The sequence below is a fragment of the Hermetia illucens genome, chromosome 1 (genome assembly GCF_905115235.1).
Source record: "Hermetia illucens chromosome 1, iHerIll2.2.curated.20191125, whole genome shotgun sequence".
Taxonomy (NCBI): Eukaryota; Metazoa; Arthropoda; class Insecta; order Diptera; family Stratiomyidae; genus Hermetia; species Hermetia illucens.
Window position 1 is genome coordinate 17,944,323 of NC_051849.1, and position 23,103 is coordinate 17,967,425.

General features: G+C 41.7%; 2 protein-coding genes across 5 annotated transcripts; one reads left to right on the plus strand and one right to left on the minus strand.

Moving 5' to 3' along the window:
- Positions 1-2,437: 2,437 nt before the first annotated feature.
- On the minus strand, positions 2,438-12,886 carry LOC119659060 (ribonuclease H2 subunit B). The gene is made up of 6 exons (XM_038066971.1): positions 12,622-12,886; positions 3,889-4,220; positions 3,646-3,829; positions 2,954-3,582; positions 2,816-2,897; positions 2,438-2,758 (listed from the first exon to the last, which is right to left on the minus strand). Exons 1-4 carry the CDS (start codon positions 12,719-12,721, stop codon positions 3,290-3,292), a joined length of 909 nt encoding a protein of 302 aa, XP_037922899.1. The 5' UTR covers positions 12,722-12,886; the 3' UTR covers positions 2,438-2,758; positions 2,816-2,897; positions 2,954-3,289.
- A 219-nt stretch (positions 12,887-13,105) lies between these two features.
- On the plus strand, positions 13,106-21,394 carry LOC119661266 ((Lyso)-N-acylphosphatidylethanolamine lipase). Of its 4 annotated transcripts, XM_038070522.1 has the most exons (9): positions 13,106-13,562; positions 19,151-19,215; positions 19,496-19,575; positions 19,640-19,846; positions 19,909-20,083; positions 20,141-20,410; positions 20,521-20,707; positions 20,778-20,904; positions 21,145-21,394. In XM_038070522.1, the coding sequence occupies exons 2-9, from the start codon at positions 19,202-19,204 to the stop codon at positions 21,228-21,230; spliced, it is 1,146 nt and encodes a 381-aa protein (XP_037926450.1). In that variant the 5' UTR covers positions 13,106-13,562; positions 19,151-19,201; the 3' UTR covers positions 21,231-21,394. The 4 variants fall into 4 exon arrangements, with proteins under 4 accessions (XP_037926450.1, XP_037926449.1, XP_037926451.1 ...); XM_038070521.1 differs by lacking the exon at positions 19,151-19,215; XM_038070523.1 differs by lacking the exon at positions 19,151-19,215 and having other exon boundaries at positions 13,106-13,322.
- The last annotated feature ends 1,709 nt before the right edge of the window (positions 21,395-23,103 follow it).

Sequence of the window (23,103 nt, forward strand, 5' to 3'; positions counted from 1 at the left end):
ATTATACGCGAAACACTTCCTACTCAAAATACCGCAACGAAAACCATTAAATTGAAGTGCTTTACTTTTGAAAGTATTTACGCCAACAGCCTAGTAGCTGCAAGTGAGTACACTCACTTTCTTGGCAACACATTTCATCTGACAAAAATAAATCCAACAAAATTCAAACAAAAACAGAGCAGAATATACCATTAAAGTCATCTCGGATTCAAATTGAGAGTTCACCATCTTCTTCCATTTCTTTGGTCAACAGACATCGCGGATAGCACTATTCTGCTGCATCAAAAGAGGTTACCTCAGTGAGATAGTTCTGAACTGGTTGCAATTAAATTTGCACATTAGATGTCGTTAAAAAAATGATCGTGCCATTGACTACAAAGCCTCGAAGCAATGCCAGGGGGTTCACTTCAGTCGACGAGGCAGGACGGGCCCCCGTGCAGTCAAGAAATGAGCAAGGATTCTTGACGCATGGATGGCATCAAGACGACATACGCAAAATACTCACAGGAGCCCTTCGACCCGTCACGAATTAAATATGATTTCGCGATTGCTGAACAATTACAAATGTAGAAGAATCCTTAAATCAAGCTAAAAACACGATTCATAAAGTGGTCTACGCAGCATTTAGGGTTACCAAGCCTGGTAGACGGTTCATCAACCGTGATACTTGGCTTTGAAATGTCGATTTTCAAGTAAACGTCTGTAGGAAGAACGCCTCTACCAAAGTTTCTTGTCTGGCAAATAAACAAATTTACAAGAATGCCAAACGGGAAGGAAAGAAAGCGATCGCTGTCACCCGAGCGGTCCATTGTAAAGGCTTTCACCATAACCTGGACACTCGGAACGGTGATAGAAATCAGCATCGACTTTTCGAGAGCCGATACTAACGCATGCAATATAAAGAACGCTCCCTTTCATCGGAAAAATTCATTTATCCTCCATTTCCAAAAGAAGCAAACAATTCCACCTGTCAGCGCCACTAAAGTCAATGAAGCAAATCGGGGAAAGCAACAGCAGTGTTATGGCTGAATGAGTTCTTCAATCAGGTTATTGAGGACGGTAGAACACCTTCTGACTGAACAAAAAGCATAACCATTTCCAAATGGGAAAAGAGAGGCAGCTCAACAAAATGTTTAAATTACTGACCCAGTTGCTGTCCCATACCCTGAAGAGTTTTTAACGCATTCTTGATAAACGTATTCGTGGCAGCGTTCAAATAGCCGTGAATCAAGCCGTTAAGTACGCGCCGCGCGGTTACTCATAGAGAAACACAGTGAGAAGCATCGTCCTCTTTACATTGTATTTCTGGATCTAGAGAGGACGTCTGGCCGTGTACCACACGAAGTTCTCTGACATGCTCTGCGGCAACACCTAATACGAGAAAAACTCGTACGTGGGGTTAAATTGTTCTACCACGATCGAAAAATAAAGTTCGAATTGTGGCAGGCACTTCAACCCGCTTTGTGTCTCCGTCGTTGATCATCAAAGTACCGCCCTCGCGGCACATCTTTTGTTCTTGTTATGGATACTGTCACACAGGACATCCAACGTTCAGCGCAATACAAACCGCTCTATGCAAATGGTGCTTTTCTAGCTTATTATAACAAAGCTTATCTTGAGCAACTTGTCCAAAAATGGAATGGTCCCCTCATGGAACACGGTCTGAGATCGAATCTGAATAAAACAGAATTTCTGACAACCCATCCTAATGAAATAAACACTATCACTGTCACTGGAGTTGGTGCTTTGGACTGAGCGATTTATCTCGGATCAATGTTATGAGCCAATGATGAATTGCGTTATGAAATTGCTTCACGCATTAGCGCGAAGTGGAGTTCTTTGTGATCAGCATAACAACGAACGTCTCAAATCTAAAATTTACCGCAGTGTCGTCCGCCCTGCCGCTCTCTTATGGTTCTGAACGTTGGCCGACTATAAAAGACAATAAACGACACCTCGCGGTAATTAGAGACTAATATGTTACTTTGTACAAGTGCCATAACACGTCATGTTCACATTCGAAATAGGATATCTATGACCAATATGATCGGTGTAAACGATATAGAAAAATTATGCGAGAGCCGTCTCCGATGATATTACATGTAATTCGCTGTGACGAAAACTCACTTGCCAAGGTTGGTCTAAACATTGGAAGTCGATGGGAAACGACCGAAAAGTCAACCAAAACAACGACACGCTGGATGGCGATTTGAACGTTTCGCAATTCCACCTAGATCAGACTTTTGACCGAGCAAAATGGCGAAAACCGACCAAGACTAGCCGACCTCGCTTCCGAACATTATAAACGCTGAAGAAGAAAAAAACACCATTGGCCTTATATGTTCTGGCCTTTAGCCAACTTCGCAGGACCGCTTCAAATGAACTCAGTACCCCATCTAGATGCTGTGAACCAGCCCCAAATTGAAACAAACATTAATTATGTTCAAAAATATATTAATAGCTATCACCAGGTACGTATCCGGATAAAAATAGTTTAAGGATGGAAATATAGACATAGTATATATTCCTAGCGCATTATGTATATTTTATTTGATACTTTGTGCTGGAATTTCCTCCGAATTCACTCCGAATAACTGACTTTGTGATGGTACCTCCAAAATTATAGGAAAAGGCTCTTGCCAAGACTTGATTGCTTGCGATATTTTTCTCGCAATGTCTTCATCAATAAGAAGAATAGCAACATCATTCCTGTTGCACATATCATTGAAAAAATTTTCAATTAGCGATTCTTTTGTACCTGTAAAAGCTCTCGTCATAGTTAACTTAAATTTTCAATAGAATTGTTAATTTTTACTTTCATTCACTGCTAAGAAGTTCATTTGACCATGCTTATCACACTCTCCAATGCCGGCTAGTAAGAAACCAACGCAGGTCTTCTGCGATTAAGAACTATTAACTGCAATACAACTTATACTCATTTAGAAGTACTAACCTCATCAGCTATCAAAGCAATGAGTTGCCCATCTTCTGATTTTCTGTGGTTCTCCATTGGAAATAAAACAAATTATAAATAAATCGCTTATATTTGAGTAATCGTTCGCAGTATTAACAGCAAAATTATGGAATATGTCTAAATTAATCAGTGACTACTTAAAGCCTACATTTCTATTCTATTTTTGCTATCCAAATTTATTATATCTTTCTGACAAGTCCTGTTTTCAATATTATTACACTTTCTGGTGTCTCCTGCACGTTACTTAAATCGAAACATAAATTAACACAAATTCACATAAACATGTTCCTAATCTACCTACAACACTACAACATTTCACTTCTTGAAAAACGAAGCAATACTTTTTGTACCGGCGGCAGCTTTCTTCATTGCTTTTTCCTTCGCGGTTTCTTTCTTTTCCTTGACCCCTGGAGGCGGGGAAATGATTGAAGTGTCAGCCTCGACTTTTACTTTCTTGTTCGTATGCGTTGCATCTTTCGGGGGCTGCAGGGATTTTCTTTTGGATGACGTCACAGTCTCGGTAACATTGAGGTATTCTAACAGTTCATTTTTTAGTTGTTCTGGAATATAGCTGCCAACTATTCCACTTGCAAATCGTAAGTAGTCCTCTGTGCGTTTGATTGTGAGAATTCAGTAAGTGGGGAAGATTTTAACTAAGATGGGATACTCACCTTCGAAATGCTCGTCCTTCTCCTCTTTGATGTAGTTTGCAGATATTGCATTCTCACTGACTTGAATGCTTTCATTTTTCAATGTTTTAATGAGTAATTCTGTCTTAAGCGCTAACCAGGCCAACGTTTTGTCCTTATTGAACTTAAATGCTCTGAGATCCTCGGGTCCTTTTCTATCAGAAATCTGAGCAATATTTATTATTGACCTCACGAGCATATGCTTTAATAAAGTAGGAAGCATACCTTTAAAATCATATCATCCGCTAACTTCTCGAGTATTTCTGTAGTTTTTGGAAAATCGTCATCTCGTATTTGATTTAAAGGCATAGCCTTATCTGAACAGTTTTTGTATAAGTAAAAGAGCGCGAACAACATAGGATCGAAAGGTGTAAGTAAATTACACTTTCCATTTGAACAAACAGTTTCGTCTATAAACCAACTTCTGTGCGGCTCATTGAATTGATGCACTTCATATACTTTATTGGTGGATTTTGAAAATACGAAAAAAGATGATTCCCCTGTGCCAGGGTGCCGCATTTTTTCAATTTGAATGTCTCCTGATTCCGCATGTTTTCCTGAAAGTTGAAAATTAAGGTATGTCATTTGTATTTGTCGGAATCTAATACAGAATGTGGACATATATATCCTAGTCTTCCGCTAGTCTAGCAAAGTAGATGATTTTGTGCCGTCTTTGCCATATGTGTTTTACCCCATTTTACTAAAAACAACAATAGAGTAGATTTTTATCCTCGGTGCAATAAAATAACGATTGGGCTCACACTATTACAAGCCGAAAGAGATGCTTACTCCTGCGAACGTCGCTGGGAGAAGCTTTTGTCCGCATTATACACGGTAGAAAGCTAACTTTCCTTTAGATTTCGTTACCTGCAATGTCTCTGTGGATGTTTACATTATGCTCATAACAAAGTGGACAGATAACGATTCGTAGTATTCTGGACTGGGCTGTATTGGTATTGGACATACACGTTGAATCCCAAAGCTGAAATCCATAAGTTCCTCATATGAGGACGATTCGGCTTTTTAGAGTAAGATTTGTACTCGGGCCTTAGCTTAGAGTTTTTATTTAGGCTGAAAACGACGTGACAAACCTTGATTTCGCTGACGTGAATTCTGTTTTGTAAGACACTTGCAATGAACCGCGGAGATCAAACGATCATCCTGAGTGCCCGGAGACAACCTAGAGGGAAGAGCTATCTCAAAAGCTTAAAAAGTTGACGAAATTGCTCATGAAGGTCCGCCCGCAAATACTGAAGCTCCATCGGAGTTCTCTTTCGACACATGCTTGCACGTCGCAGTGCATTTCAACATAGTCAAGAATACAAAATAATCCGTCATATTTTGCCAAACGCCCAGATATTTATATGTACATGCAAATCAACGACATAAATACTGTATTCACCCTAAATAAACAAACATTGTCTATTACCGCATGACGATGCATGCATAAATATGTGCGTATCAAAATAGGTCTAACGCATTTCCACTTAGCTCCGTCCACACAAGCATACATATATATGTAACGTACGTAAATTAGAAACCGCTGGTAACCAGGTACACGCATATCTATTATATTGGTTTTTACCCGCAAGATTTATTAGCATATACATATGGGAATGGGATGTATTTTGAGGTCTAGATTTCGTATAGTAGCATCACTGTGATTCCAAATTTTTCAGTTGGATAGGTTCTGAGAACGAGACCTGTTTCACTCTTTGGAGCATATGTTTTGTGCCCTATCTCCCCTATGTTTTACCCAATATCAGGAATAAGATCAGTTTCAAAAAGTACTAATTGAACCCTTTCAGTTGATACCCCACGTTCTGTGAAAAAAAAATGTACACAACCCTTTCGCATGTATGCGGTGCCACCCTTAAAATTCTAGACAAAATTACGCCACTCGCTGCATGTACAGGGAAGCATAGACCACATGCTCTCACCAAATTTCGTAACAATTGGTTCAACCAGTTCTGAGTAAATTGAGTGTGACAGACAGATAGACGAGCAGACAGGCATGGAATCGATTTTAATAAGGTTTTTGTTCTCGCGATCGAGGGGGGAAATGTACGATGGATCAGTCTCGATCCTTGTTTCTCCTGCCTCAGATGTTTATTGAGGCGCGGCATCTGAGGTTTCCTTCCTGACATCCTCAGGTCATTATTCTGGAGGATCTCCCATGTTTGTGATATAGCCACGTGAATTTTGTATAATGACACGTGAGAGATCGAAGCGCTCAAATTAGCAACAGCAGCAACAGTTTCTATTCTTCAGAACAATTTCTATCTCAGAGACATCCCGTGAATTTGCTCGATTAAGTGCCCGAGTCACGGTCCCTGGGAAGCGCATCAAATCCATTGCTAGAATTGAGAAGACAACCCAGATGATCACAACTAGCATGAGAGAAGGGTAAAACACCATGATGGAACTCGGATTTGGCAAAACAGAGCAGAACGATAAGGATGGTCCTCAATCGTGCTCTGAAGTGTGATTCAGGCGCTAGCTGGAATCGCTATAAAGAGGCATAGAAGGCTCTAAAGAAGAGCATAAGATCGGCTAAACGACGACGCTTTTGCGAAGAGACTAACTCTCTTGAGGCAACCTCAAAGCTGAAGCGGATTCTGGTTAAAGAACGTAGCCAGAAACTGGGTTATTTACGTTTACAGAACGGGAGGTACACAGAAAGCGATGAAGAAACGGCAAACCATTTGCTTGAAGTGCACTTCCCAGGCAACATCCAAAATCTAATCTCGGAGTCAACAGGTGCATACAGCCCTCAACCGAGAGACTGGAATTTGGCATGCAAAGTAGTATCACTGGCACGAGTATAATGGGCAATTAACTCGTTCCATAGATACAAGTCTGCAGGTCCGGATGGCATCATTCCTGTGCTAGTAATAGAGGGAATGGATGTCCTGGGTCTACATATTCGGAATATATATCGCACATGCCTAACACAAGCTTATATTCCAATTAAATGACGTGATGTGAAGGTGTTATTCATTACCAAACCAGGGAAACCCACCTACACAGACGCAAAAAGCTTCCGACCGATCAGTCTAACGTCCTTTCTGCTAAAAGGACTAGAAAGGCTAGTAGATCGGTTCATAAGGGACACACACATTCCTAAGTGGCCACTTCACCATAGGCAACACGCCTACCAGAAAGGCACTCCATGAGCTTACGGCAAAAATTGAAAAGGCGATGTCCGAAAAAAAATACGCCTTGGCGCATTCATGGACATCGAAGGTGCCTTCAATTATGCCTCATTCGCGGCAATTTGTGATGTGGCAAGATAGCATGGAATCGAACCGCTGCTAATCAATTGGATCCTTCACATGCTAGAGTGGAGAAAAATTCATATATCGGTCGGCCAGAAGTCTATTGAAGCGGGATGTCTCAGGAGCTGTCCATAGGGAGGGGTTCTCTCTCCAATGTTATGGCTCTTGGTAATGGATACCCTGATGTGGCTCCTGGAAGACAAAAAAGTCTTCGCGCAAGCATTTGAGGACGACCTAGCCGTAATAATTTTGTGGACACAGTATGTGACCGCTTGAATGCAACTCTCTCTCTCTCTGGACTAGTTATGTTCACTAGGAACGTCAGGTGGGGCAGCTATACGCTACCCACTTTAGCAGGGGCGGAAATCCAGCTGGCACAGTCAAGTACTTAGGAGTACATTTCAACCCCAAGTTAACGTGGGAGCATCATATCCAGGAACAATATCAGAAATCCTGCAGATTGCTTTGGTGCTGTAGGAATGCGATAGGTACGACCTGGGGACTTTCACCAAAATGGATATAGCGGATGTAATAATAATAAAACCCATTTTGATGTATGCATGCGTCGTCTAGTGGCCAAGACTGAACTTTGCTAACAGCAGGAAGCTGCTATCGCAGATTCAGAGACTTGGTTGCCTAAATATTACTGGAGCAATGAGTACTACGCCGATTGCGGCATTTGAAGCTATCCTAAATTTACCCTCCATTCACTTGGAGGTGAAACGGAAAGCACCCAGTGACGCATATAGACTGGATACCATTGGGGCGTGGAAAGGCGGCCAATCAAACGGTCATGCGTCTATCTGGAAATTCATTGACAAACATCCGGTAGCCCTGATGCCGACCGATCATATGGTCTCCAGATTCGTCTTTGAAAAGACATACACTATCGTAACTACCGAAAGAAAAGAATGGTCGACAAACGGCCATGAGTCTTTTTAGAGGACAGACTTAATAATCTTCGGGTCAGTCATGGAGGGTGGATCGGGCGCAGGTGTTCTCGGAGAATCCGATTATAGAACTGGCCTGACTCTTCGGAAAAATAATGAAAATATTCCAGGCAACAGAAGAATGTCTGCGACAAAAATGGAGGGGTCGCACCATTCGAATCTATTCTGACAGTCGGGCGGCATTATCAGCACTAGATAGCGACTGAACAAAACATTCCTGATATGGAGGCCGGGACACTCTAACATCGCTGGTAATGAGGAGCCTGACAGACTGGCTCGCCGAGGGTCTGGATCCACAATGGTGGGGCCAGAACCAGCTCTTGGAATCCGACCATCTACTGTCAAATCTACTCTGAAGGGTAAAGTTGCAAGGATTCACGCAACCGAGTGGAGAAATTTGGACTCTTGCCGGCAAGCGAAAATCCTTGTGAAGGAGCCTAGGGCTACTAGAGCGGTATTTTTGTTGTCCCTTAAGCAGTCGGACATAAAAACCGTAGTAGGGTTTTTAACGGGACACTGCCCCTTAAACTATCATATGGAGAAGATTGGGGTGGTGGTTTCGGCTATGTGCGGCCAATGTGAGGAGGAGGAGATGCTCCACCACTGCCCGGCCTCCTCAGATCTCAGACGAAGACACATTGGCAAGGTTTTCTTCAATGATGAATCTGCACACTCTCTGCCTCTGTAGAATGTGCTCAGATTCGCTAAAACCTGCGAACCCTGGAAGCCATTGAATAGGCGATTTACGGGGATAGTACAATGGCCTGAGTGCTCGAAGCTGCGGCACCCCCCAATAAATTAAACTAACTAGCCACTGAATACTTGCTTAACCAACCACCACTACAACTCTTAAAATAATTTAAGATTCGCGTACAACTCTTACAGATACCGTTTAATCTGCAGATATCGTCTTTCGTTTCTGAAGATTTTGTCGGGGATATGTTTTAATCCTCATCCTGAACGAAATTGGCTCCCAGGTAATGAGAGCACACCTTGCGGCTACTACATGTATTGTATTAATTATTTATCTTTACGACTGGCCATATTTATACCCAATTCTGGAACCATCCTTAGTAAATGGGTTAAGTTCTGCCTTTGTATTATTTTGTGGATTTGGTTATATGTTGAAAAAACTCCGCCATGCTATTAACATAGTATGCTGGTCCCAAGCTCAGGTAAAGGAGGAGGGTTTGAGGCAACGTACTCTGTACTATCCTCAGCAAAACAAAAATAAAATGCTGAGATCAGGGAAAGAGATAAATACAGTATAGTTAGAGTTATTCTACTATGCTAAATCCTACCTGATCTCTCTTGGTGACAGGCCCCGCGACAGGTCGACCAAGAAAATGCATAGAATGTCGTTACAAACATGATGATCGGATTGAGTCACAAGCCTCGGAGAAATGCTAGGGCGTCCACCTCAGTCGACGCGGCAGGACGGGCCCCGGTCCTGTCGAGAAATGGGCAAGGGTTCTTGACGCATGGACGGCGTCAGGACGTAAGCAAGTTAGTCCGCACACAACGAACAAAACAAATACGTGTCTGCACGCTAAATGTTGGTACCCTAACTGGAAAGACCGAGGAACTCGCAAGAGCCCTTCGGAAAAGGTGCATTGACAACTGCGCTCTGCAAGAAACCCGATGGTCTGGTGCCAAAAGCTGCGACATTGAACGCGAACGCGGTAAAAATGCCTACAAACTTCTCTATTTTGGTAACCCACACACTCAATATGGTGTTGGCATTGCGTCCTCAGAGGATTTCCGTGATGCCATTAAAGAAGTCGAACGATTTTATGATCGGCTGATGAAGCTCACCATTATATCAGCTGATCGCACTATTCACTTCTTCACCGCGTATGCACCACAGACAGGTCGACCTGATGCCGAGAAAGATGCCTTCTGACAACTTCTCGATGAAAAGACTTGTCACGTGCCTGCTGACGATTACATAATCATTGCCGGCGACCTTAATGGTCATGTGGGTGAAAAGGCAGACGGTAACAGGTGCCATGGGGGAAAGGGGTTCGGAGCGCGCAATGAGGGTGGCGAGCGTATAATCGATTTTGCGGACACCCATGACGTACTTATGAATACATGGTTCATCAAACGATTGTCTCATCTTCCCACATTTTATAGTGGGAACAATAAAACGCAAATCAACTATATTCTCATAACGCCAACATTTTACCACTGTCACTGATTGCAAAGTCGTCCCCTATGAGACCATCGCACTTCAACATCGGCCGTTGATTGCCGTCCTGCGAATTAAGCCACCGATAAAACAGCGTGAGGAACGCACTGGCCCGCCGCGCATTAAATGGTGGCGATTTGGTGAGAAGAAAGAAGAAACGGTCTCACTCATACGATTGCCAACCATTACGAATGTGGAAGAATCATGGAACCAAATGAAAGACACGATCCACAAAGCGGCCTCTGCAACCCTCGGGGTCATCAAGCCGGGTAAGCGGTACATCAACCGAGATACTTGGCTTTGGAATGATGATGTTGAAATGAAGGTCCGTGAAAAGAAACGCCTCTACCACAAATTTCTTGACGATAAAACATCTGCTAATTGGCAAATTTATAAGAATGCCAACCGGGAAGCAAAGAAAGCGGTCGCTGTCACCCGAGCGAACCATTTCAAAAATCTTTACGATAAACTGGACACTCGGGATGGCGAGAGAGATCTGTATCGACTTGCCAAAAGCCGAAGCGAACGTACACAGAATATCGAACATTTCTCTTGCGTTAATGACAAGAACGATACTTTGCTTACCAACCGTCGAGCTGCAATGGATAGATGGCAAGAATACTTCGAGCAGATTTCAACTGAAGAATTTGCTCATCCTCCACTTCCACAATCATTGCCGACATTTGGAGTAGTTCCACCAGTCAGCGCAACTGAAGTCGAGGAGGCAATAAAACAAATGAAATCAGGGAAAGCAACAGGACCTGACGACATCGCATCTGAGCTCTGGAAAGCGAAGAGCTGCGACCCAACACTGTGGCTCAGTGAATTCTTTAACCGAGTTATTCAGGAAGGAAGAACACCATCTGACTGGCAAGAAAGTACCACTGTTCCAATATGTAAAAAGAAAGGTAGTCCAGGAGAATGTTTAAATTACCGTCCGATCCGGTTACTTTCCCATTCCATGAAGATTTTTGAATGCTATTGACAACCGTATTCGCGAAATCGTTGAAATAACCGTGAATCAAGCCGGATTTGTCAAGAACTGCGGAACTACTGACGCAACGCACGTTGCGCGGTTACTCATGGTGAAACACGGTGAGAAGCATCGCCCTCTTTACATTGCATTTCTGGATCTAGAGAAAGCGTTTGACCGTGTACCACACGAACTCATCTGGTATGCTTTACGACAACACTTCGTGCCAGAAGAACTCGTGCGCTGGGTTCAATTGCTCTACCACGATCCGAAAAGTAAAGTTCGAAGTATGGCGGGTGTATCAAAACCGCTCCGTGTCTCTGTTGGTGTTCATCAAGGAAGTGCCCTCTCACCACTCCTCTTTGTCCTTGTTATGGACACCGTCACACGGGATATCCAACGTCCAGCGCCCTACACACTGCTTTATGCAGATGATGTTTTCCTAGCATCTGATAACAAAAATGATCTCGAGCTACTTGTTCGAAAATGGAATGATCGCCTCATGCAACACGGTCTCAGATTGAATTTAAACAAAACTGAATTTTTGACAACCGATCCCCATGAAACAGGCACAATCACTGTCAGCGGCAGTGATCTGCCCAGAACTGAGCGATTTAAATACCTCGGGTCAACGCTATCAGCCAATGGAGAACTGCGTTATGAAATTGCTGCACGCATTAACGCAACCTGGATGAAGTGGCGCTCCACAACTGGTGTTCTTTGTGATCGAAGTATCAACGAACGTCTCAAATCTAAAATTTATCGCAATGTCCGTCCAGTCGCTCTCTATGGTTCTGAGTGTTGGCCGACCATAAAAGACAATGAACGGCGTCTTGCGGTAATGGAGACGAAGATGCTACGTTGGACTAGTGGCGTCACACGTTTAGATCACATCCGAAATGAGGATATCCGCGGTCGTTATGGGGTTGCACCGATCGTGGAAAAGTTGCGAGAAAGGCGTCTTCGATGAATTCACTTGCAAAGATTGGTATGAACATCGAAGTCGATGGTAAACGACCAAAAGGTAGACCTAAGCAACGGTGGCTTGATACCCTGGATGGGGATTTGAAAGCCTCGAGATTGCACCCAGATCAGGCATTGGATAGAGCCAAATGGGGAAGCCGATCACGACGAGCCGACCCCGCTTGTGAACGGGACAAAGGCTAAAGAAAAAGAAGAAAAAGGTTATATGTTGAAAAACATGAGTAGAGCCGATTCATTGGTCCATAACAGGGATTGCGCAAAGTGCTTTTCGTCTTATCAGATGCCAACATCGGAGTCGGTGTGCTGTGATTGCAATTCAATCATCTGTGTCAAAATAAGAACAGCAGGCTAGGTCTACTGCAAGGTGCTAATATAGAAGACTTTGAACACAACTTGCATCAAACGTGAACAATCTTTATTTGCCAAGGGTGTAGGTAGATATAATTCTCAAGTTTACCAAAGTCGACAGTGCAAAGAGAGATCATTTCATACTGATTAAATTGACTGTGGTGTATACCTGGTAAGCATTCACTTATAAAGTTAAAAACTAAGTAGATATAATTAAATCGTAAAATAACTCACCTTCAATGAAGAATATGTGCCTCTTCGGCAACGTACTAAGAACCTTCTTCTCAGCATCTGGTTCAATTTTTGTTTTCGATCTTGTTTGTTTTTCACTCATTTCAAAGTTTAAAATCACTAAAACACTAAAAGTAAATGTATCTTATGCCGCAACTAACATAAACATTTGGCGGGTAAATCTGACAATTTTCCCATATACAGTTCTTCTTCTTGGATGATATGAGCAGAAACTAAAGATAAGTTTATGTAAAAGTAAGATTACAGATGGATGATTATATGATAAAAATGGCAAAGAAATTGGCTTCTGGTTACAAGAAAAGAGGATTAATTCGCGTCATATAGGTTTGGCCAAGATTTCACAAAAGCAAAAATGTGATTTCTTTCTCAAAGAAAATTGAGTTCCACAACCATCTGGCATCTCGAAGTGGAACCAATTGGAACGTTATCTCCAAGAAATGTCATCAGCTGCCGAATTGTTTTGATTTAGCTAAGTCCACAGGTCCGCAGCTAAGTCGGCCGTCAGTTTCGCTTTGTGTCGATATCAGTATCGAATTGAGTCGGTTCGCTTGTGTTCATAATTTGTTTGCGTTTGCGGCCTTCCAAGTGTTTAGATAGAAGCCAGACAGGGTACCGAACAAACCGTTCTAATGTTAGTGAAGTGGCGCGCCGACTATCCTGTAGCCGCAGTTCAATCGGAAAAGGTTGGACCCGTAGAAGACTGAAAAGTAAAATAGAAACTCGTAATTGCTAGGAAAAAAGTGCCTTAGAAATCAAGTTGCGCGCTCCATTCAACAGTTTTAGTTGTTTATTCTGTTTTGGTTTTGCGCACTTTGTACTTTCTATCACAATCACTACGAAAATAAGTAGTTCGTCTAATAATAAATAATTGGCAGTTCTTGTAAAATGACGGAACAGACTTTAGAAGTGTGTAAGGCGCAAAGGTAAGACAAATTTTTAATTGATCTAGCCAACAGAAAAGTGTTAAGTCATTACGTTATCGCATCATTCATAATTTCGGTAGTTTATCGTGTTTTGCGAATGCTTTTTTGGCTGCGCGAATCACGCAATTTTCTTCTCCAACTGGAAGCGTTCTGGTGAAATGGGACCAAGGTCTACCTAGTGCAAGATAGCGCGAAATGGGATTTGCTTGGAACTATTTATATGTGCCCGATGATTACGTCAACCACACACACTGCATGAGCAATTGATAATTAGACATTAAACTTATCAATCACGGTCCCTATCGGGAATTTTGATTGTTGCTTTCGTCACTTTCACGATTGCATGACAATCAGAAAAAAAGGTAGTTCGCGGAGTAGTTAAGATGAGATAGGGATTTCTGTCGTTTTTCACGTGAATCAGGAGTTACTTTTCAAGATCTCTTTAACAGTCGGCGTTGGAGGTTTATGCGAGAGTTCAGCCTGCACTGGATCGCAGGATTGGTAAAGCAAATCGTTTGTATTATTTATGTTATTACGGAAAACATCTTCCTCTGAAATGTAGTAATGTCTGCCAAGCTTTTCTTTCGCCCTCGTAAGATTGTTTGGGGTTTGTAGCTTCACAAACTTTCCGATTTCATTATTTTTTTGTAAACAATTATCTGGCAACTGTTGTTTATTCCAAGAATGATCATGCAATTCAAAATCGATCTCTACGTTCAAAAAGAGAGTAAATGAGTTTAAATAGTCTGAACTGCCTTTGCAACAACACGATTTAGTTGCTATTGAAGTCAAGGAAAATAACCAGCTCGACGATATTCGATGGTTCCATAAACGCAAATCCGCCAACAGGCTCGTTATGTGATTGCGATGATAGTCGTTGATAGTCCCTCTCTTAGCTTAGATTGTTGAACCTAAACGAACATTCGAAATGTACAATTATTAGGTTGTTGCAAATGAAATGTCGGATTTTTCAATGAAGTGAAGTTAGTTATGATTTTAATGTTTAAAACTGCCGGAAGGTGACTCTGGTGGTATGGGATAATTGAGTATAAATAGTCGTTCGTTCGATCAAGGAGTCATTTCAGTTTCAATCGTCATTGAAGTTCCAAGTAACACTCAAAGAAAAAAGCATGGAAGGGAGTCAAAAACGTCTACTTTTTCTATATGAATTTAAACTTGGTCACAACGCAGCGGAGGCAACCAGAAACATTTGCAGAGCATTTGGAGCTGACGCAGCAAACGAACGAACGACACAGCGGTGGTTCGAAAAATTCCGATCAGGCGACATGACCCCCCAAAGTGAACCTCGTGGACACCCAGGACCATCGATCGACAACGACGAGTTGCGTTTGATAGTGAAATCTGATCCCCGATCATCGATTCGTGACATTGCAGAGAAAATAGGCGTACACTATTCGACAGTATCTCGGCACTTACAACAGCTTGGAAAGGTGAAGAAGCTTGATAAGTGGGTTCCGCATGAACTCAACGAGCAAAACATGGCGCTGCGAATGGAAATATCCAGTTCTCTACTCAACCACAACAGGAACAATTCCTTTTTGCGCAGAATAGTGACATGCGATGAAAAGTGGATATTGTACGACAACCGTCGCAGATCAGCGCAATGGCTAGATGCCGATCAGCCTCCACAACACATGCCAAAACCGAGCCTTCACCCGAGGAAGGTAATGGTAACTGTTTGGTGGTCTGCATCTGGAATTATTCATTATTCGTTTTTGGAGCGTGGTGAAACAATTAATGCAGAGAAATATTGTGCCCAACTTGATGAAATGCACGAGAAATTACGTGTTCAGCGGCCTAGATTGGTCAACAGAGATGGAGTGATACTGCTCCATGATAACGCCCGACCTCATGTTTCCAGAATGACGGTCCAAAAATTAAATGAATTACGATATGAGACTCTTCCTCATCCACCATATTCACCCGACCTCTCGCCAACCGACTACCACTTTTTTAAGCATTTGGATCACTTTTTGGCGGGGAAACAATTCAGCAATGAAGTAGCTGTCAAAAGTGCCTTTGAAGAATTTCTTAGCTCTAGAAACCCAGACTTTTACGAAACTGGAATAAATGCCCTTGTATCTCGTTGGGAGAAGTGCATTGAAGCTGCTGGTTCTTATTTTGACTAATAAAATTAATTTTCATAAAAGTTATAGTTTTTTGAAATTTTACTCAAATATCCGACATTTCATTTGCAACAACCTAATATTATTGAAGGGGAGGCGGATATTTTCAATGATTTCTACCTCAAGAATTGCAAATTGGTGATGCATATTACGCGTCGTGTTCTCTTTTTCTATGATGTTAAGAAATTTGCTCATGTTCTCCGAAAAGGTATGCCACTTTTCGATCAACAGCGAAAAAAGATGGTGACGGCATGACGAAAATTTAGAGAGAATGGCAAACGATGGCGAAGTTTTACTCTATGAAGTCACGCGCTTCCATGACTGAGCATCTCTTCTTGTACGACTCACATTGAAGTTTAGGCGCTATTTTTCATTGCTCATGAGGATTGTATAGAAAAATCGTTGCCTGTGTTCATTCTATCCTTGATGTCAGTCAACATTCCTGGGCTTCTCTTCATTTTCTCATGCTATCTTGCATGTTTGTCGTCTTTAAATGATCTGCTTGGGGCATAAATTGGTTATGACCTTCGATTTGTCAAATGGCGGGCCCACGCGTACCTGAGGACTGCCTTTGTTCCACTGTCCAAAACAACGCTGATAATGAGTCGGCGGCACCCCTCAAATGCATAAATTGTGTCCAGCTGGATCACCCAGCTGTATTCTCCAAATGTCCCCATAGGTTGGAATCAATCAAACGTAAATAGAGAGCTAAACGTGTGTTGCACTCCCACTCTGCTCCGTACTTCCCCCTTAGGCAGACTCTCCACTGTTTGCGACTTTCCGTTTGGCCTTCTGCCTCATTCCAGCTAGACCACCCCTTCTTCACTGACCTCTTCTTACGCTGCAGTTACCGTGGGTCGAGTAAGATTCAAAATCCTCAGCTCTCCAGGGGCTTCTTCTTGGAAGAATATGAATATTTCAATATGTCATCTCCGCCCTGAAGAAGATTCAATTTGCGGCCTTGATTTTATATTGGGGTAGGGTCGTAACCTTTTCGTGTTTGTTGATTTGTATACATTTCAGCTTCTCATTATCTTATGGTCTAACCTAATTGGGGGAAGCATTAGTTCAAACTACTCATCTGCGATTTCGTATCATCATCATCAACGACGCAACAACCGGTATCCGGTCTAGGCCTGCCTTTATGAGGAACTCCAGACACCCCGGTTTTGTGCCGAGGTCCACCAATTCGATATCCCTAAAAGCTGTCTGGCGTCCTGACCCCCGGACCCCCTTGGTCTGGCCTGATCTCAGGCAGGGTCTGCCTCATCTTCTTTTTCTACTATAGATATTGCCTTTTATAGACTTTTCGAGTAGGATCATTCCCATCCATACAGATTAAGTGACCCTCCCACCGTAACCTATTGAGCCGGATTTTATCTACAACCTGATATTAATGGTATCGCTCATAGATTTCGTCGTTGTGTAGGCTACGGAATCGTCCATCCGCATGTAGGGAGGAAAATTCTTCTTCTTGCTAAGAACCCAAGCCTCCGAGGAATACATGCGGACTGGCAAGATGTACAGTAAGGCTCCTTCTGTGGCTTCGTAACTTTGGTTTTCCATGTAGGGTTGTCAGCCCTACCCAACCCCCAACCTGGAGGACCAGTTGTCCAGTTTTTAGGTGCGGGAGACTTTCCTTCATCCTTCTCCGTCTACAGTTTTTCATGAAGAAAGAGGGTTTGGTAGTAGAGTTGTTGGTGTTGGTTCGGCATGCGTTTCCCAGGTTTTATGCTCCATCGTGGGTATCAATCCACATTCCGCCCTGGGGCCTATACTACCCTTTGACCGTCTGCGGAGTTTACTTGTTTTTTATCGATTTCGTGAAAGCTGTCGACAGCGCGAACAGGAAGTGTATCTGGCTTATAATACGCAAGAGGGGCATTCTGAAGGAACTAATAGCTATTGTCGGAGATATGATAGCGCTAAATGTCACGTCTTGTATCGAGGTAAAATTTCAAAGGAATTTGAGGTTCAAGGCGGAGTCCATGAGGGCCATCTTCTCACCGATATTATTGCTTTTCCTCTCATTTTTCTCTATTTTTTGGAAATAACCGGAAAATACGCGGTGTTCGATTAGAGAGTGAATAAAATTAGTGCGAGCTGGCGCAATGTTTAGAAAGTAGCATCGAAGTTCTTTTTGTGGCTTGCCTTGAGCAAATTTTTGTAGACTTGTGTGAAGTACCTTTCTGTGTCCAATTTCGCTGTTATTGTTTGACCAAGTTCCAGATGAATCAAAGCTATAATTCTGGCCCTGGTGAAATAAATTGGCATAATCGCTTTTGTTGCCTTGTCTTGACGGACGGGCCGGACTCCATACCATGGAATTCTGTTTGGTTCCTGGATCGATTTTATAGAATTAAGCTTCGGCAACTCTGAATACTGTCGAAAAAGCTAGACTGGCCAGTTTTAAATTTCGCAAGGAAATATTCAGCGAAATGAACCTGCCTCATTTTGATCGTCATTTAAAATGCATGGAATTCATCCAGATGATTTTTTCGTGTATGCCATATGAACGTCAGATATTCGTAATACAGCCATCGCATTCAAGCCAAGTTTATTACTATTTCTTGGGTGAATCTGGGATCTTCCTCTAACTTTCACTAAGGTCACAATCCTATCATCATTTGAAGATTTTGGGTGACCTTCATGCGGTTCGTCTTCCAAGGAAAACTGCTGTCCCAACTTGCTTTGACGTAGTTTTCAGTGCTGTTGTGGTAGTGGCGGAATTTGTGCAAGTATAGCATCACCCAATGTGCGTTTTCTGGTCTCTATTTCCAGTGATCTTTATGAAATTTCACATAAAATATCATTAAACTATGAGAAGTAACCTATAATTTACGAAATACCCAAAAGCGTCAATTTATCGACTCGAATTTTTGTTAGTCCCTCCGTAACATTTGTCGGCGAACAGAGCTGTCATTCGTACGCGGTGTGATCGGAAGGCAGAAGTGACAGTCAATAGGTCACATATTAAGGAGGCGCGGCAATTGCATTGCCACTGCCATCCAATGGAATTCGCTTTCCCAAGACGGCCGACGCGTGGGTCGCCCCAATCGCACTTGGCACAGAAGAGTAGGGGAGGAGTGCAGGCGCTTCAGGAAGTCGCGTGCGGGAGCTCAAACGCATTTCAGCGAACGATGACGCGTAGGTGGGGTTGATGTGCTATATCCCCAAGAGGTAAAAAATAAGAATCGTTGACTCGAAAACCCACTGAGCCATCCGGATACAAAGGGGTAGATGGCAACCATACATGTATGCTGTTGTAAAGATGAAGGGAGTTTCTTACTATGAATACGTTCATGTTTACTAAGTTGGTTTGGATCACGGAAAATTGAAGGCCCAATTAACTTACTCCCTTTTTTTAGTCCAATTTATTCAGATCCTTATAGTATACGTTTACAGAATTATTTTTCATTTTAAAAATATTTATTTTTATAGTAAAAATTAAAGTTTTCCGTGAGGTTGACTTTTCTACTTCTTCTACTTCCCATGGGTGACGAAAGGTAGGTTTTCATACCTTCTTAGGTGGTTTTTGTTTTCCCCAATTGAAGTTATGGTGTTTGGATTCCTTCAGTGCACTAACCTCCAAAGGATTTGGTTGACTGTGTTCCAAAATTAACAAATTTAAAACAATCAAGGTTGAATTATGGCAAAATTAATCTGTTAAATCTGAAACTGCACACAATAATTGGGTTTTAGTACTTTGCTTTGTTGTATGCTATCAGTTGCAGTTATTACTACGGTGACTGCTCTCATATTTAATTTCGATAAATTTCATTTCAGCTCAGGGTCTTCCGGCTGGCTTAATTGGACTTCAACATCATCCGTCATGCTTCGAACTGTAGAGAAAAAAATCTTATCAAGTATATTTTATTACTCATTATCGTTAGAGAAAGAAGATGACTGATAGACCCATTCTGTTTCTAGTCTTGAAAACGCCATACAAAGGCATGTATGCCGACATCGGTCCAGCCGTCGGAACAGCAGATAAGATATGGACGATTTGCTTGAACTCGGAATCTTCAAATATACCCTTGGTAATGTTGCACGGCTTGGGAGCTGGCGTTGCACTTTGGGTAATGAATTTGGACTCGTTAGCTGCTTATCGTCCAGTTTACGCAATCGACATATTAGGTTCGTTTCATTGCTTTTTTGAGATAAATATACATTAGTTAAAATAAAGGAAATCATTAAAGGATTCGGAAGAAGTAGTCGTCCAAAGTTCACAAACGATGCACTTGTGGCAGAGAAGCAGCTGGTGAAATCGATAGAAGAATGGCGACGGGAAATGAACATAAGTAAAATGATTCTACTGGGTCATTCGATGGGAGGCTTTATCGCAACTAGTTATGCCATTTCATATCCAGATAGGTAGCCAAATGTAATTTAATATTGAAGTCCGAAGAGGTCCTAATTGTTTTTTGGTAGAATAAAACATTTAATACTCGCGGATCCATGGGGCTTTCCAGAGAAACCGGCAGATGTTAATAGTCGATACAATGTGCCATTGTGGGTGCGAGCATTAGCAGTAGCGGTAACTCCGTTGAATCCTTTCTGGGCGTTAAGAGCTGCAGGTCCATTGGGACAGTGGGTTGTTGAAAAAACGAGGCCTGATATAATGCGAAAATTTTCAACTGTGTTGGAAGATGAGAAGCTCATTTCGCAATATATCCATCAATGTAATGCACAGACACCAAGGTAGGTGGTCTTATTTTTACAATTAGTACACAACCTTTGAGTACAGCGGCAGCAGGCCGCCCCATATTTCGAGTAACTACAATATATCCTAACGCTCGTCTACATTCTAGCGGAGAAAGTGCATTCCACACGATGATGGATGGCTTTGGTTGGGCTAAATATCCAATGGTGAAGCGGATAAACGAACTACGAGAGGATATTCCAATCACTCTTCTTTACGGCTCCAGATCATGGGTTGATAGTTCAGCTGGTGAAAAAATCAAAAAACTACGACCAAATAGTATGGTCGATTTGAAGGTAGGCCCAATCCCGTAATCAGACTAGGTCAAAATAGAGGCAAAAAGTACATAGAAATTCTCTTTTATAGGTCATCACTGGAGCGGGTCATCATGTCTACGCTGATAAGGCGGAAATATTCAACAAATATGTTAATGAGGCTTGTGCGACGTGCGATAGAGTTATGAATGCTAATCATGAGCCCGATGATAACATACGTAAGTCCAAGCTTTGTTTCTTTAGTGATAATGGTAAATTAGTGGAGTATTCCTTTTGCTGGGGCAAAAAAATATTGCCATGGATTTTCGCATCAGCGGAATGTGGCTAACTTCGATAATAGCCTTAGAGTTGAAGTAAACATTGTTTATAGCTAAATATACTCGTATATGATAACCGATTTGAACAAGTGACTCATTACACGAATACGCATCTAATCTCTATTTGAATTTTAATTACAGAAACCAAAGGTGAAGGAACTGAATCAGACCAAGAAAATGAAAACAGTCCCGTCCAGCAACCGATCGATTTGAACAGAAACAATTAACTCAGAGTCCTCCCTAGATTAAATAGAAGTATTAAGCCTTTTGTTAGATATTTCTTTTTAGTAAAGTGCAATCGTTTTATTGTAAATATTTTATTTATATGAAAGAAAAAAGAATACTTTTATATTTGATAGTGTTTGGAAATAAATTTCGTTGTTGTTCTTAAGATTTGTGTTTTTCTTATCTCTATACAAGAAAGATGTGGCTTCAGAGGGTAAATGCTTATTTGAGTGTGTCTAATCGTCGTTGATTTTAATTATGGTGGAAAGAGCGTTTGACAAAGTGGTACGTTATCAATGGTTAATACTTTCTAGTCGCCTAAAGGTCGACCGAAATAGTGATAGCTTAATACTCTGCATGGAGATTTAAGAACCCATCAATTCCCCCCTGACCAAACTTACGATCGAAAGCAGTGGCGAACCCACACACTGGACACTGTTGATTTTTAAACTTTTGGAAGCACGAAACGAAGAGTACCTAAATTCGTTTCAGTCAGGTTTGGTAAGTGCCAGGTTTGGCAAGGACTTCTCGTATTTTCATTATTAACATATCGCCAAGGACATGTAATGACCTCTAGGTGCTATCTACTCGGATTCTTCTTCACCTAAACAAATTCAAGCGATTGGCAGACAGAAAACTCAAGAGTTATCAGTTTCGAAGAAATGGTTCGTTGAGTAGACGCAATAAAAAATTAATTTCTGTTGTTTTACACCATGATGCGCTCATAGACTCATAGTTGTTGGTTTGTGTAGGCGGGTAAATAGCAAAAATGTTAATTACGATTGGAATGAAAATCATTTATTAGCCAAGTTTCAAATTCCAAAGTCTCTTTTCTGATCCAAAATATTTTATTTTATTTTACAAATAATGTATATTTGGAAGCGTTCAATAAAACGAACTTATGAAATTCTCGGAAAACAGTTAAATTAGAAAAAAAGTTCGCTAAGACAGAAACGTTTTCTATTTCCCCTTTTAGAACCCATTGCTCGCTATTTTCGGTTACTAAAAAGTGTAAAGTGAATCGCAGATCCTCTCTCCTCTCTTCAACTTCTCAGTCTAATGTTATTGGAGTTGATAAAGGCTGTATAATTGCAGATGATATTTACAAATGTTTTTTGTTACTTCCTGGTTTCACAGCCGCTACATAGGGTGTCACAAGAGATTTGTAGTTTCGCAGTGAGTTTTGGCAAATCATATCTTCGCGAATTGTGCAGGTATTTTGAGGGTTATCTGGAACAAATTGAAGTGTTCTTCAAAACCAATCGCTAGCAGAACATCTTTTTCGGCCAATAAATTAGGTATTGAGTCCATAAGAGAATTGTAAAAAACCTAAGCCAGTAACGGAAACTCTCTTCGAATTTACCTCACAAATATCTTTCGAACTTCAACTACGACTACGATTTTTCATTTTCGTCACTCTGTATGCTTCTAAATACTCTCTGAATGGATATTTTGACTCGGAAACGCTTTATTTATTGTAAGCAACTCCTCAGCAATAATAACAAAATTTAAACAAAGTTGAGTGACGGTTTCGTCCAGGACATTAGACGCTGCCTAACCTCTGCCCTGGGAGCAGTGTGACCGAAAGTGGCGATATGTAGTAATCGCTCTATTTATATATAACCGCAAACACGAAATGAGTGCGAATTAGATTGAAGTGAAATACGTCGTATATTCAGACTTAAATTAGGCCGAAGTGAATTATTTTTTGAGGATGCGAACTCAGGCATCCATTTGAAGGAACTTACTTCCTCTCTTGGGGTCGGATCATGAGTCGCCTCTACCCTGGGCGAAACTGGAATATTTAACCCAAAAAAGAAGTCTGTGGAAGTAAGTTGCTTCCCAAGTGGTCCAGTCCGTCATCAACTGAATGCG

What these genes read in the sequence shown, in the direction of transcription:
- LOC119659060 (XM_038066971.1), bottom strand. Translation starts at nt 12,721, where the DNA reads ATGAGTGAAAAACAAACAAGATCGAAAACAAAAATTGAACCAGATGCT. An exon ending in GCACATATTCTTCATTGAAG is followed by an intron (nt 4,221 to 12,621) that starts GTGAGTTATTTT and finishes TTCAACTTTCAG; the next exon opens with GAAAACATGCGGAATCAGGA. An exon ending in GAAGGACGAGCATTTCGAAG is followed by an intron (nt 3,583 to 3,645) that starts GTGAGTATCCCA and finishes TCAAACGCACAG; the next exon opens with AGGACTACTTACGATTTGCA.
- LOC119661266 (XM_038070521.1), top strand. Translation starts at nt 13,525, where the DNA reads ATGACGGAACAGACTTTAGAAGTGTGTAAGGCGCAAAG. An exon ending in TGTAATGCACAGACACCAAG is followed by an intron (nt 20,411 to 20,520) that starts GTAGGTGGTCTT and finishes TCTACATTCTAG; the next exon opens with CGGAGAAAGTGCATTCCACA. An exon ending in ATAGTATGGTCGATTTGAAG is followed by an intron (nt 20,708 to 20,777) that starts GTAGGCCCAATC and finishes TCTCTTTTATAG; the next exon opens with GTCATCACTGGAGCGGGTCA.